Genomic DNA, 13,752 nt, shown 5'->3' with positions numbered 1-13,752 from the left:
AACATCTCTTCACATTTAAGGTTTTCTACTTGGGTGTACTCTAGCCAATTCAAAACAAATTGCTTACTTTAATAATACAATTTTACCATTTTATAAAAAAAATCAAATCACAACATGTTTAACTGAAATGGCTGTATTGTAATTAATATTTTGAGATAATTGTGATTTTGAGCTTAAATTATACATAAAAAATTGTCATTTTTGTATGTGTTAAAAAGACTACTATATCACAATTAAAAGTACTTTTTAGTTGAACTACATATTGATGTAAATAAAACTGAATGAAGACATATTTACTACTTTATTAACATAGATCGTGAATGTACTTACTGGTTTTTTTGCAGTATGAGACCATAACAACCTTGAAAGCTGCTTCATTTTATGTGCAAAGAAGTCCTATGAATCTATATTTTAAATTTACTGAACCAGTGAAATTACTTACTGTCAGTTAATTTGCAAATGCAAGCTGTATTCTCCAGTTTTATTTTATGTACTGACACTAATTGGTAAAGGTGTACAATGTGATTAGAATGCATTTTGAAGATGCTTTCTGTACAGATACAAAATACAGGGACTAAAATAATGCTGTGCAGTGTATAGCAGAGCCATTTTTCGGCTTTGGTGTACTCAACTTTTTCAGTATTTAAAAAAGTGTTTTGAATAACATAAAAGTCTCCTTATTGTATAAATAATAAAATGTCACCTTATTGTAAAGTGTCTTTTGTTTACTATCAAAGCAGACCTCGTAGTCAGCAACAGAGTTGTAATAAGAAAAAGGCATGTTTTTGTTTTTATTTTTTATTTTTTTGAGATGGAGTTTCACTGTTACCCAAGGCTGGAGTACAGAGTGGCGCGATCTCGGCACTCTGTCATCCTCTACCTCCTGGGTTCAAGTGATTCTCCTGCCTCAGCCTCCCAAGATGCTGAGATTACAGGCACATGCACCATGCCTGGATAGTTTTTTTTGGTTTTGTTTTTTGTATTTTTAGTAGAGACGGGGGTTTCACCATGTTAGCCAGGCTGGTCTTGAACTCCTGACCTCAAGTGATCTGCCCGCCTCAGCCTCCCAAAGTGTTGGGATTACAGGCATGAGCCACTGCCCCCAGCCAAAAAGGCATGTTTTTTTTAAAATGAAAACATAAACATTGTAATCAATATTTGAAAAATGTAACTTTTATTCTGAACATGTAGTATTTATCTTTATTAGCAATTTTTTTCATAATATAAGCATGCCTCAATCATCCAAAAGCTATCTATCTACCTATCTATATAAATTGATATACATGCTACTGAATTGACTTCTTAACAGAATCATATGGTAAGTGTTATAATGACTAATCAACCTACTTCTGATAATTTTGGTGTAAACAAAAATGATATTTAATTTTTATTAAATCAAGTTTACCTATATCAAATTCCCTTTTAGAAAAACACTGCAAGTTTAGTCTTACCAAGATTGCAAGTAAATTTTAAAATTATGGTGCTGTAAATAAAAAGGTTTTAAGTTGAAATGTGTACTGAGATTAGCCATATCACAAAAGTCCTATCATGGGTAATGAAAAGTCTTATTTTTAATATATTTTTGTTTCCTTTTTCTTTTGACATGTGGCCCAAGATAAGAAGGTCTTATTTTTTAAATGCCAAAGAACAGTATTCAACAAAATTCGATTTAATTTTATATCTAACAAAAACATAGAAACTGGCTAGTCATATTCAAGTCAATTGGTCACATTGTATGGAATACAAAAATAAATGAGAAAAAAAACCAGTTCTACAAAAATGCTTTGTTATTATAATACTAAACCACATTAAATAAAAATTCATTTTTGAAAAAACTGCTTGCTATAAGAAAATGAAAGTTAGTAGGATAAATCATATGCAAAACATTTAGAACAAGTGTATGAACACATTGTGGTTATCACCATTACAAATGTATACAACACCTTACAAAAATCTTAAATAAAAATGTAAAAATATTTACTGGCAGTGAATATGGCCCAGGCTAATTATACCAACGGGTAGGTGATACTGGGAAACTACAAGATCAATTAACAATAATCACCTTTTAAGATGACACTAAAACAAATGTTACATCCTCCTTAGAATTAACCAGGGTTAATAATACATGACAAGGGTTATAAAGCAACTCCATGTTAAGTAGGAATTCGGTCTCTCAAATATTCAAGTATAGCAGCTGTTCCTTTCATTAATATGGCTGCTCGAGGAACTCGGAATGGATTTCCATCCAGTAGTAATGTTCTAAACAAAAGAGAGAAATTGAGAATGTAAACATTTTCCATTAACAAGGTTTTTCGTCTAATTTCATTTGCAATTTTATAAATAAAATTTCTGTATTTTTTTTTCTATTTGCCCCTTTTTATTTTTATTTCTTTTTTTGAGACAGAGTCTCACTCTGTTGCCCAGCCTGAAGTGCAGAGGTGCAATCTCAGCTCATTGCAACCTCCACCTCCCAGGTTCAAGTAATTCTCATGCCTCAGCCTCCTGGGTAGCTGGGATTACAGGTGTGTGCCACCACACCCGGCTAATTTTTGTATTTTCAGTAGTGAGGGGGTTTTGCCATTTTGGCCAGGCTGGTCTCAAACTCCTGGCCTCAAGTAATCTGCCCGCCTCAGCCTCCCAAAGTACTGGGATTACAGGAGTGAACCACCATGCTTGAGCTATTTGCCCCTTTTCATATCTGAACATTTAAACATTAGAATTATAACTAATTAATAACCCAAAACATATTAATTGAATACTTACTTTGTGAAAGGTACTGAGCCAAGTAATTTATATTCAGTCACTCTTAACAATCCTATTTTCTCAACAATCCTATGATATAAGTACCATTAATAGTTCTGTTTTAATAGATGAGGAAATACAAATTTAGGGGGGTAAGAAATATTGTCTAAGATCAAACAGCTACTAAATGATGGAGCTGTGATTTGAACCACCCTTTTATCCAGCCTTCTCAACCTTATTAAGTGACTGTATACTAAATGGTCAAGTAAGATTTAAACAAATATCAGCATGAGTCATCCAAGCCAAGGACTGTAATGTAATCAATGTATCACCACCACTGCTCCACCGCCTGCCTCCCAAAACATTAACACATTCTGCCCTCTCCCTCCTTTGAGCAGATACACATATATAAATCTATTTACATGTTCTGAGAGTTCAACTTAAGATTTAAGAGCTTGTTTTGTTTCATTATATAATAAAATATCTTCAATTAAGAGAGGCTTTTATATTATTTTTAACAGTTAAGTGTTTATGTAAACAAAAATCAAAGGACTCAACCATATTGTTGATCTAAATTATATCTTCAAATATTTCTGTGTTTCTTGGGAATTCTTTTAAAGACTTATTTTCTTAATTTCTAGAAAAAAAGTTGATTACAGTTGATCCTCATTATTCATGGGTGCTATATTTGCAAACTTGACTACTCACTAAAGTTTGTACCCCCAAATCAATGTGTGGCACTTCCGAGGTCATTCATAAACATGCACAGAGGAGCAAAAAATTGGAGTCACCCCACGGGCATGTTCCCAGGTGAGACTGAACAAGGTGATGCTTTGTCTTCTTGTTTCAGCTCTTATACTGTAAACGGGTCATTTTGGTGGTTCATTTAGTGCCACGCTTTTCAAATTTTCATACCTTTGTTGGTGATTTCACTGTGTTAAATGGTCACCAAGTGTAATGCTAAAGTACTGTCTAGTCTTCCTAAGACAAATGTGGATTACGAAAAAAATACATGTGTCAGGTAAGCTTTGTTCAGGCATGAATTATAGTGCTGTTGGCCATGATTTCAATGTTAATGACACAACAATAAAATGAAGTATCTTACTACAGAAACACACATATAACAAAGTTATATATTGATTGGTTGCTGAAAATGTTGTGACTAGACTCTTGCAAGAACCTAACCCCTGTATTTCCCCCAGAAGCAATAGGTCAGTATTCACTAACTGGGTGTTCAGAGTGTCTATAGAACATAACTGCCACAAAGAATAAGAATCAACTGTATTTCTCTCCTATAACTTACTAACATGAGGTACTAGAGCAGATACCAGTGTTGCTCCAGTGAAGTAAAATATACCAAATCATTCCTATGCAGTTTTCAGCAATTAAATTACTTCTGACACATTCTGCTTAACTACTTGGCTTTCTGTTGATACTTCAAACCTCCTTTATATTTACTTAATAAGCACTTACTGGGTGTTTACTATGTTTTAGGCACTGGGACAACTCTTTTCCAAAGAAAGACCCAAAAATCGTTTAAATAAGTCCAAATGAAGCATGATGGGAAATCAGGGACTAATTCTGCTTGGAGGACAGGGAAGGCTTTCAAAGGTGACATTCAATAGGCCAATTATTGATGAAAACAGGGTAAAAGTACCTGATGCTGAGGGAACAGCAGATGTAAAGAGTGAGAAAGACTGTACTGGGCTCGAAATAGAATGGTGGTAATCTGCAATCAATTTCAAAAAAAAAAAAAAAAAAAAACCTGTATTCAAAGCTAAGGAGTTAATATTTCCCCGACATTTTTATGCAGTAGAGACTCAGGTTATAAACATACACAGTGATAGCGAAAAGCCACTAGAAACAATTAGTTATTATATTCACACATATACCATATAAGCAAAACTAAAAATATACATTTGGTAAAATTTGAAAAACAGAATTGGGACTCTGGGTTTTGTTACTTGTTATTTTTAACAGGATATTAAATCTGTTACTTTAACTTCTTGCAAATTTATCTGAAAAACAGAAACAAATCACTTCAACAAATCAATAAAATAAATGAAACAATGCAGTAGAATGGTGTAGTTACCTTAAGTTTACACAATTACCGAGCTCTGGTGGAATTTGTAAGAGGTCATTATTTTGAAGGTCCAACGTGGTCAGATTTTCCATCATCTTCATTTTCTGAGGGTCCACAGATCCAACCTGATTATTACTAATCAGAATTGTTTCAAGTGTGAAGATATGATATAGAACTTCAGGTAGCATTTTAAACCTATTAATACATGAACAGAACACCTAAATATACTGGAATCAGACCAAAATCATTCCTTAAAACGTATTATCTTAAATTTGACATGACAGTTTTTTCTTTAGTGTATGTTATTCTGTAATTGGCATTAAGTCCTGTATTTGAATTTTACAAAAAATAAAGAGAAAGGGCTAATTTTGAAAACCTTGAAATACATGTTAAACAGACAGACTTGTAACAGTTACTATTTATTGTATAAAATCAGCAAAACTTCAGAGTAAATTCTCCCATGTTTTTCTGTTCACATTCAAGAGGAAATTTTCTCTAAATGTATCCATGCAGGTATTCTTCCTTTCACTTTTACTTCTTATGAAACATAATCACTCCCAATATATTAAGTAAAATTCAAGATTTATATTTTGCTTTGACTGAGGCTTCTAAAATGAGTACACTTTGGGTTCTTAAAAAGATAACAAATTAGCATAGACTGCTGGCTTTCTTGTCCAAGCAACCCTGAAGATGCCACAAGATATGGGAAGGCTAATAGCTCTCAAAGCAATACTTGCAATTAACATAAAATGGCTGAGGACCCCGCAGGGCACAAAGGCTAGCACAGTTTTAGCATGAGGTGAACTGCAGCCTTGACTAGAAAACAGAAGAATGGGCAGGAACGAGAGCTTTCGCCTTTTCATTTCCGCATACCGCCCCCTTCCCTTGCTGCCTTGATGAAAAAAAGCAATAGTGAAGTGTAAACTCAAGGCAGTGCTGAAGTTCCAGTGAGACTAGAGAAGCAATAGCCAAGAGTACAGATGGACCAAATGACCCCTTAATAGGCTCTTCTCTTCCCTCCCTGCAACCCATGAACAAGATAATTACCTGATAACACGGAAGTTTAGGCTAGCTTTTGGCACTTCCCCAAAGACATTACTTGCAAGGCAATTGTTAGCTCAATTGACAACACAATATAAAACTGATAGCTCAATTCACAAGTAAAAATTAGGAGAGATCTGAGAAGTGCACATATTTTAAAATAATGACAATAATGGTGCAATCTATATACTAGAAAGGACAAGTAATGGAGCAGACAGAAGAAAAATTAAAATGAGCAATATTTTAACATCACTATGCATTAGCTTCCTCATCTATAAATGAGGAATAATAATAATACTAAACATATACACTTGTTATAAGGATTAAACGAATGCATTTGAAGACCTTAGGACATTATCTAGGTTGCATTAAATATTAGCTGCTAATATTTTATTTTTTAAATTTTATTTATTTTTTGAGACAGAGTCTTGCTCTGTCACCTAGGCTGGAGTGCAGTGACGCAATCCTGGATCACTGCAACCTCTGCCTCCTGGGGTTCAAGCGATTCTCCTGCCTCAGCCTCCTGAGTAGCTGGGTTTACAGGCCACCACCACGCCTGGCTAATTTTTGTATTTTTAGTAGAGATGGAGTTTCACCATATCGGCCAGGCTGGTCTCAAACTCCTGACCTCAGGTGATCCGCCCACCTCGGCCTTCCAAAGTGCTGGGATTACAGGTGTCAGTCACTGCACCTGGCCAGTTATTCATATTTTAATTGTTTTTAGAATCCATTTTCATCATAAGAAACAATGTGACATAGTTGTTAAGAGCCCAACTTCTGGAGCCAAACCACCTGGACTCAAATCTCAGCTGTATAATTTACTATTTATGCATACCTTAGATGAGTTATTTAGCTTCTAATCCTTGATTTTTAAATGAACACAGTAACAGAACCTACCATGCAGGGTTCTTGTAAGCCTGAGCTATTACATGTAAAGTACTTAGTACAGCACCAGCAGAACAATAAGCTCCCAATAAATATTAGTTGCTCTTAATTATCTGCAGTATCTCGATAGTGTTTGCAGAACAAAATCTAAGTTTCGTTGAGCACAAAAAGCTCAAGGTCTGGCTACTGCTTACTTGCCAAACTTTATCTGTTCCTTCTACTCCTCTACCTGCTTGCTTTATTGTCCAAAGCACATTGAACTTCTTGAAGTTTCCCAAACACCCCATATGTTCTCACATCTTTGTGCCTTGGCATATGCTATTAGCTCTAACTAGAATGCTCTCTACCTGAATGGCTGGCAAATGTCTATTTTTCAAACCTCAGTTTCAATGCTATCTCCTCTACCTTAAGGTAATCTCAGAAGACATTTTCCCGTGCACTATCCTTCCATTAGAGCAATTGTAATTATTTATTTTGTCTTTTTAGGCTACAGGTTTCTCAAAATGGTAAAAAGGAATGAAAAATACGTTAGACATCAACTATGAGAATTCAAAGAAAATAATATTTTTAACTCTAAGAAGAACTAAGTGAAAATAAAATCTGGATATTGAAATAAAGTAGAAGGGGACTTTTTGTTTTTTTGGCTTTTGTTTTCTCCAATGAGAAAGATCTACATATTTCCACAGAATAACAATTAGAATTGTCTGTTCTCTTACCTATTAAAGGAAAGATTGATCGTTTGCAGTCTTACCAGTGATTTCATTTCTTCTGGCAAAGAATTTAAAAAATTGTTCCTAAATTGGAAATCAAAACAGAAGATTTACAAAGTTTGAAAAATTTTACAAGTTTAATTTATAATTAAAATGTTGAGCAGGAAAAAAAAAATGTAGATCAGTTTATCAATCCTTGATCTGACTTTATAAAGGCTGAGTTCTGAGAATTCTGAATCAGTCACATACCGCAGTTATTCGGTTAGTATGCCAAATCCTAATAATACCAATATGCAACCAATTGATAATGCAATGAATTCTTTACAGGTTTAATAGTGACTACAGGATAAACACTGTAAACTAATTAACTCCTTCAAAGTGGGGTCTTTAATATTTCCCCCATGTCTATAATACCACATAAATATTCCATCGGTGTTAATATATATGACACAGACATGAAATTCTACTCTAAGAGGAATTTAAAAATTATTTTAAAAATGAACCAAGAAGTTAAAAAGATTCTATTAAGAGATTTGGAGTTTTCTACTCCATAGGTATAAAGCAAATCTATTCCTACTCTAAGTTTAGAATTTAAATTTACACAATGACTATTTTTTTTTTAGCTCTTACAATGAAACATGGCAATAAACAAAATCTCATTTACTGTTGGAAAGATCTGGGAGCAATGTTAGAAGAAAAGTTAACAAAAAGGTAAAAGGATTTTAGAGCCACTATAACTACTAATAATGAAAATACCTGTGAGAAAATTATTCCCAACTAGATGACTACCTATTACAAATAAATACTTTTCTCTAACCTATTTCTTTGTGTTCAGAAGTCAAGCCTAATATGTAAAGTCATACTTTCTACAGTACAAGCTATATTCTTTTTCTATATCTACATTCTCTGTACTTTTCTCCAGTTATTGTCTGCATTAAGTTGTGTTGAATAACCCACTCAGCTGGTTTTATACTATTTACTTTCAGAAAATAAACAATGTGAAAAAAATACTTTCCATGTCTTATTTGTAATTTTGCTTAGAATGGGTTAATATTTTCAGTAATTTTGTCTTATGACGTAACTTGTAAATTGCTTACAAATTATAAATGTCTGATTACAGTATTTTTCCTAAATTCTGTCTTGGGTTTCCTAAACACTATTTTTGGATTCTCCTAAACTATTGTTAATAAATAAAGGCCAGTTTCCATACATACCTAGGAAAATATGAGGTAAAAAGAATAAGTTAGGCAAAACTCAAAGACAAGTTATAACTTTTTAAAAAGTCAAGCAATAGTATCAATAAATACCTGAGATCTAAAAAAGTCAATTTCTGAAGCACACATAACTCCAAGGATATAAAGGAAAGTTTATTAAAACTGAGATCGACATCAGAAACCATTTCCTTCAGTTCTACCATCCTGAAACAAAAATAATTTTAAAATGTTAGCACTTGAATTCACTGCCAGAACTTCAAAACTGTAAGCAGATCAAAGGGGGAAATTCCTATATTTAACTTCTGCTAATTATGACTTTTTGTACCTTTTACTTTTTCACAGGAACATTAATGAGTTTGGATATGTAACTAATAAAAATAATTTTTTAAAAAAGGCTCACTCTTATCTGTCCAAAAGTTTCTATTTGGCTTTATATATACATTAAAGTTTCACTTAAAAAACTATTTATCTTATATTTAAACCAACTATGGCACGAAGGAGAAAAATCAAACCTAGAAAATTTTTATACTTTATTCTATTAATAACTTGAATCCATAAAACAAATTGTTAAACAGACATCCTGTAACACAGTAGTTTTCTACTACATAAGTAGTCTATTACCACTAAGGAGCTTTAGTTTAAAACTTAAAGAGGAAGAATTAAACATTTCTAAGTAAGCCTAATCAAGTTTTATAGTTTTATTCCTGTTATTAATATGATTTACTAGCAAATGAAAGTTGGCTGGGCACGGTGGCTCACACCTATAATCTCAGCACTTTAGGAGGCTGAGGCAGGTGGATTACTTGAGGTCAGGAGTTCAAGACCAGCTTGGCCAACATGGTGAAACTCTGCCTCTACTAAAAACACAAAAAATTAGCCAGGCATGGTGGCGGGCACCTGTAATCCCAGCTACTCGGGAGGCTGAGTCAAGAGAATTGCTTGAGCCTGGGAGGCGGAGGTTATAGTGAACTGAGATCATGCCACTGCACTCCAGCCTGGGCAACAAGAGCAAAACTCTGTCTCAAAAAAAAAGACAACCAAATGAAAGTTAAATTACAACTTAGTCTATCTCATTAGCAAAGAAAAAAAAAAGAAAGGATATAAAATGCTGTGCAGAAAAAGATGTAGTGAAAGAAAATGAGTTTCAATGTGTGACTGATAAAACTTGATAAAACTTTTTTTGATATATCGAGTCAAACTCTGACTTAATAATTTTTCTAGAAATCTGGCCTAGAGAAACAATATGTTTCCTTTATTGTCATAATCAACCTTAAATTATATAGTTAAATTACATTTTTAAAGTATGGTTTATAAACAGAAAAATACTTATGACAAATAAACCAGTCAAGATACAAATTATGGCCAAGCATGGTGGCTCACACCTGTAATACCCAGCACTTTGGAAGGCCAAGGCAAGTGGATCAGTTGAGCTCGAGTTTGAGACCAGCCTGGGCAACATGGCAAAACCTGGTCTCTACAAAAATTAGCGGGGTGTGGTGGCATATGCCTGTAGTCCCAGCCACTAGGGAGGCTAAGGTGGGAGGATCACTTCAACCTGAGAGGTTAAGGCTGCACTGAGCCGCGATTGTGCCAGTGAACTCCAGTAGGGGCAACAGAGTGAGATCCTGTCTCAGAAAAAAAAAAAAAAAAAAAAAAAAAAAAGACACAAATTTCATGTATAACTTCAAATGGAGAATAGCTTGAAATAAAATATGCAGTATGCCACAAAGTTAACCGAGTAAATCAGTGATGAAACTACAACTGATATATTCCTTTATTTATTCCAAAATTTTATGAATATGTATTATTTTTATAATCTTTGGTGAAAAGCATGAATTGTTAATTAAAATTTTCTTAAAAAGGGAAAGTGGTTTGGGAACTTTCTAGAGGAAAGCATGGCTTTTTCAATGCAACATGTCCATGTAATAAGGCATGTCTTGATTATTTTCTTGACATTCTAAGTTGCTCAAAATGTGATATAATAGCTGTGTCAACAGAATGACATTATTTTGCAAAAGAAGAGCCAGATAGCGAGATAAAATGGGGCAGTAAATAATAAGTAATGTCTCTTAAGTATATCTTTATTCCCAATTAACTTATTTGATCTAGGACCCCCCCCCCCAAAGCAAACCTGTCCTATCTGAGAGCAAATCTAAATGCTCAATTCTATCAAATATCCTCTCAGTCCTTTAAAACAAGAGAGAACCAGAAGATGGACTAGAGATCCCTTTTGCAATGGACTATCTTAAATTTGTCGTCTTTTAAGATCTACATTCCCTAAACTATGCTCTAAGAAATAGAAAGCAAATTATAGTTTGTCTCACTTTTTAAAAGCTTTAAACATCTAAAAAAATTTTGATAGTCAGATGAAAGTCATTCCACTTTCTCAATTCATCACATCACTCTCCTCCACGACATCACCTTTTTTTTTCCTTTTAAGTATTTACGTGCATAAAAGCATTAGGCTCTAGTTAAATGCTTTGTGTGGATTATGTCATTTAGTTTAATTCTTATAAACAGGCACTATCATTATCCCTATTTCACAGGTGAGAAAACTAAGAACAGCTAGTTAACCTGTACAAAAACTATACAGCAGGTCTGGGATATGGTATAAGCAATTGACTCTATTGCTCAAGTTCCTTATCAGTACCCTATCCTGTCTCACATTGGGTTGTTTTAATTGCTAGATTATCTGTCAGCTTTCTTTGGGTATATAGTTTACTGCTAGATAACAAATGTTTTTTAAAGTTCAACAATATACTAAATTAACACTCATAATCTAAAGATTTTGCTGTAATTAACAACAAAAAATGTATTTAACAGTACAATGTATAAAGCAAATGACTGCATGTGAAGAATCCTTTTCTAGGAGAAAAATATTAACAGGCTTCAGTTAATTTTGCTTTTCCTATCAGTGGAAAAATTAGTGGCTTGGCAATTCATTAACATAAAGCCCCAAATGGAAATTCCTATTAATCCACATGGACCTGATGTTAGACAGTCTCTTAACAATTTTCCCTAATATTTCATTATATGAGTATATATATATATATAATTCCCTATATTTCATTATATGGGAAAAATAATGTTTTTAATAATTCTTATACCCATTTTCCAAGTTTAAACATAAAAGAAAAAGAAACAAATTTTTTTAAAACCTCTATACCTCTCAGAACAAATGATAAAACTGTGTCAGTAAATACTTAATGACATTTTGCTAAATCCCTCTAATATTAATAATGTAAAAATTTTTACATATAGTTTTAAATTTAAAAACCAATATGGAAAAACCAATTTAAAAACCAAGATGGAAAAACAACAGAATGAGTCACAACCTATAGACATGGCATCACAGTTCTTACCTTTTTGGAATTTCACATAGTTGATTCTTACTGAAGTTAACAGAAGTGATGATGTTGCTTTTTACTGCATCAAACACCTCATCAGGAATCAAAGTTGCTTGTTTATCACTAAATGAAAAATGGTTTTAAAAAACGAACCATTCTTAGCAGTCCAAAAAGATATGATTATTACTCTTCATTTTTAAAGGTGTTTAAAGATTTTATGAAATTTTTCAAAGCCATTGATTATACAATTTTGTAACAAATGCCACATAATCTACCAAGCCATAAAAGGTTCACTGTTAGGAATTCAGACAACATATTGTGTTATAACATATTGTGCTACATTTTCTGGGCATTCATATACTCAATGTGAATAACAATAGATATTTATCTTCGGAGTCTAAGATATCTACAAGTCATATAGCAAATGGAGCCCATTCCTTTACCTCTGAGTAGAATTAAATCTATAATTTTAAAAGCTAGTTGTTGCCCCGTCTTAAAAATCTATAAGAGGAGTTTTCCGTCAAATTTGTTTGGGTATATAATTTCTGCAAGATAATAACTTTTTTAAAAAGTTCAACATTATACTAAACTAACTAAAATTAGTTTAATTAATTTAAAATTAGTTTAATTTTAGTTTAGTAACCTGGACCAATTTCTCTCTCCTTTAGTATGTGACAAGGTAGACAGAGCAGTGGACTGAGATTAAACTATTCCTATTTCTACCATTAATGAGCTTTATAACTTACCTCCCCTGAATCTCAGTTCTGTGACATTAGAATCTGAAGGACTATTTATTGTTATTTATGCCACATGTTTTCAAATGTAAATATAAATATATTTCCTCTTTATTACAATTTTCAGTAAGGTTTTCAATAAAATATAAATTTAATCTTAAATGAAAATACAGTAGTTCCCCTTTATCCAGACCCCCCGGGAATGCCAGAATCTTCTGAGAGGACTGAATCCTATATAGTATACACCATATTTTTTCAATCTGATAACAAGATGACTACTAAGTGACTAAGGATGGGCAGCATATACAGCATGGATATGCTGACAAAGGGATGATGCATGTCCCAGGTCATGAGACATGACAGGTCAGAGAGGGCCGGTCAGAGAGGGGTAGCATAAAATTCCATGACACTACTCGGAATGTGCGCAATTTAAAACTTATAAGTTGTTTACATCTGGAATTTTCCATTTAATATTTTCGGACTGCACCTGATCACAAGTAACCCAAATTGCAGAAAGTGAAACTGTGGATAAGCGGGACTACTATATAGAACTCTAACATTTGCAGATTTAACTGTTTTTTTAACGTAATAATTAGCCATTATCCTTACATTCTTCTTTTAAAATTATTAGTGCTTAACACAATGTCATCTACCTTCAAGAAACTTCAACGGAATGCCAAATGAATGACTATGAACAGAAAAACATTACATATAATGTATAATATGGAAGAACTGTATAAGAAATGCATTGTAATACAAATATGTAAAAAGACAGCCTACATTTCACAGTTATTATACCTTCTACTTCTGCTTTAGCATCCCACTTTCTTCTGTGTAGATGCAGCATTTTCATCTCTTCAATCACAAATGCTCAAGTTCATGGGGAACTGACTCATGCTAGTCAGACTTAAAAGATTCATGCTATTTAAAAATTTTAGTTGAAAGCATTTATGCCTTGAGATTGATAATTTAAATTTTAAATAGGACACTCCTTTA

The 13,752-nt window shown here is 33.2% G+C and overlaps 1 protein-coding gene across 2 annotated transcripts in view; it reads right to left on the bottom strand.

Annotated features, from left to right (window-relative positions):
* Nucleotides 1–1,157: 1,157 nt before the first annotated feature.
* The window catches only part of LRRC40 (leucine rich repeat containing 40), a 62,574-nt gene continuing 49,979 nt past the window's right edge, over nucleotides 1,158–13,752 (bottom strand). The window contains exons 11-16 of one of the 2 annotated variants that reach the window (XM_055350677.2): nucleotides 12,038–12,145; nucleotides 8,769–8,879; nucleotides 7,468–7,545; nucleotides 4,835–5,020; nucleotides 4,400–4,471; nucleotides 1,158–2,259 (exon numbers count right to left, since the gene is read on the bottom strand). In XM_055350677.2, the coding sequence (XP_055206652.2) occupies nucleotides 2,154–2,259; nucleotides 4,400–4,471; nucleotides 4,835–5,020; nucleotides 7,468–7,545; nucleotides 8,769–8,879; nucleotides 12,038–12,145 (661 nt within the window). In that variant the 3' untranslated portion in view covers nucleotides 1,158–2,153. The remainder of the gene's footprint in view (nucleotides 2,260–4,399; nucleotides 4,472–4,834; nucleotides 5,021–7,467; nucleotides 7,546–8,768; nucleotides 8,880–12,037; nucleotides 12,146–13,752) is intronic. The other variant, XM_004025964.5, reaches the window with a different exon arrangement.

The sequence above is a fragment of the Gorilla gorilla genome, chromosome 1, assembly GCF_029281585.2.
Source record: "Gorilla gorilla gorilla isolate KB3781 chromosome 1, NHGRI_mGorGor1-v2.1_pri, whole genome shotgun sequence".
In the NCBI taxonomy this organism is placed as follows: Eukaryota; Metazoa; Chordata; class Mammalia; order Primates; family Hominidae; genus Gorilla; species Gorilla gorilla.
This window is presented reverse-complemented; position numbering and strand designations above follow the sequence as displayed.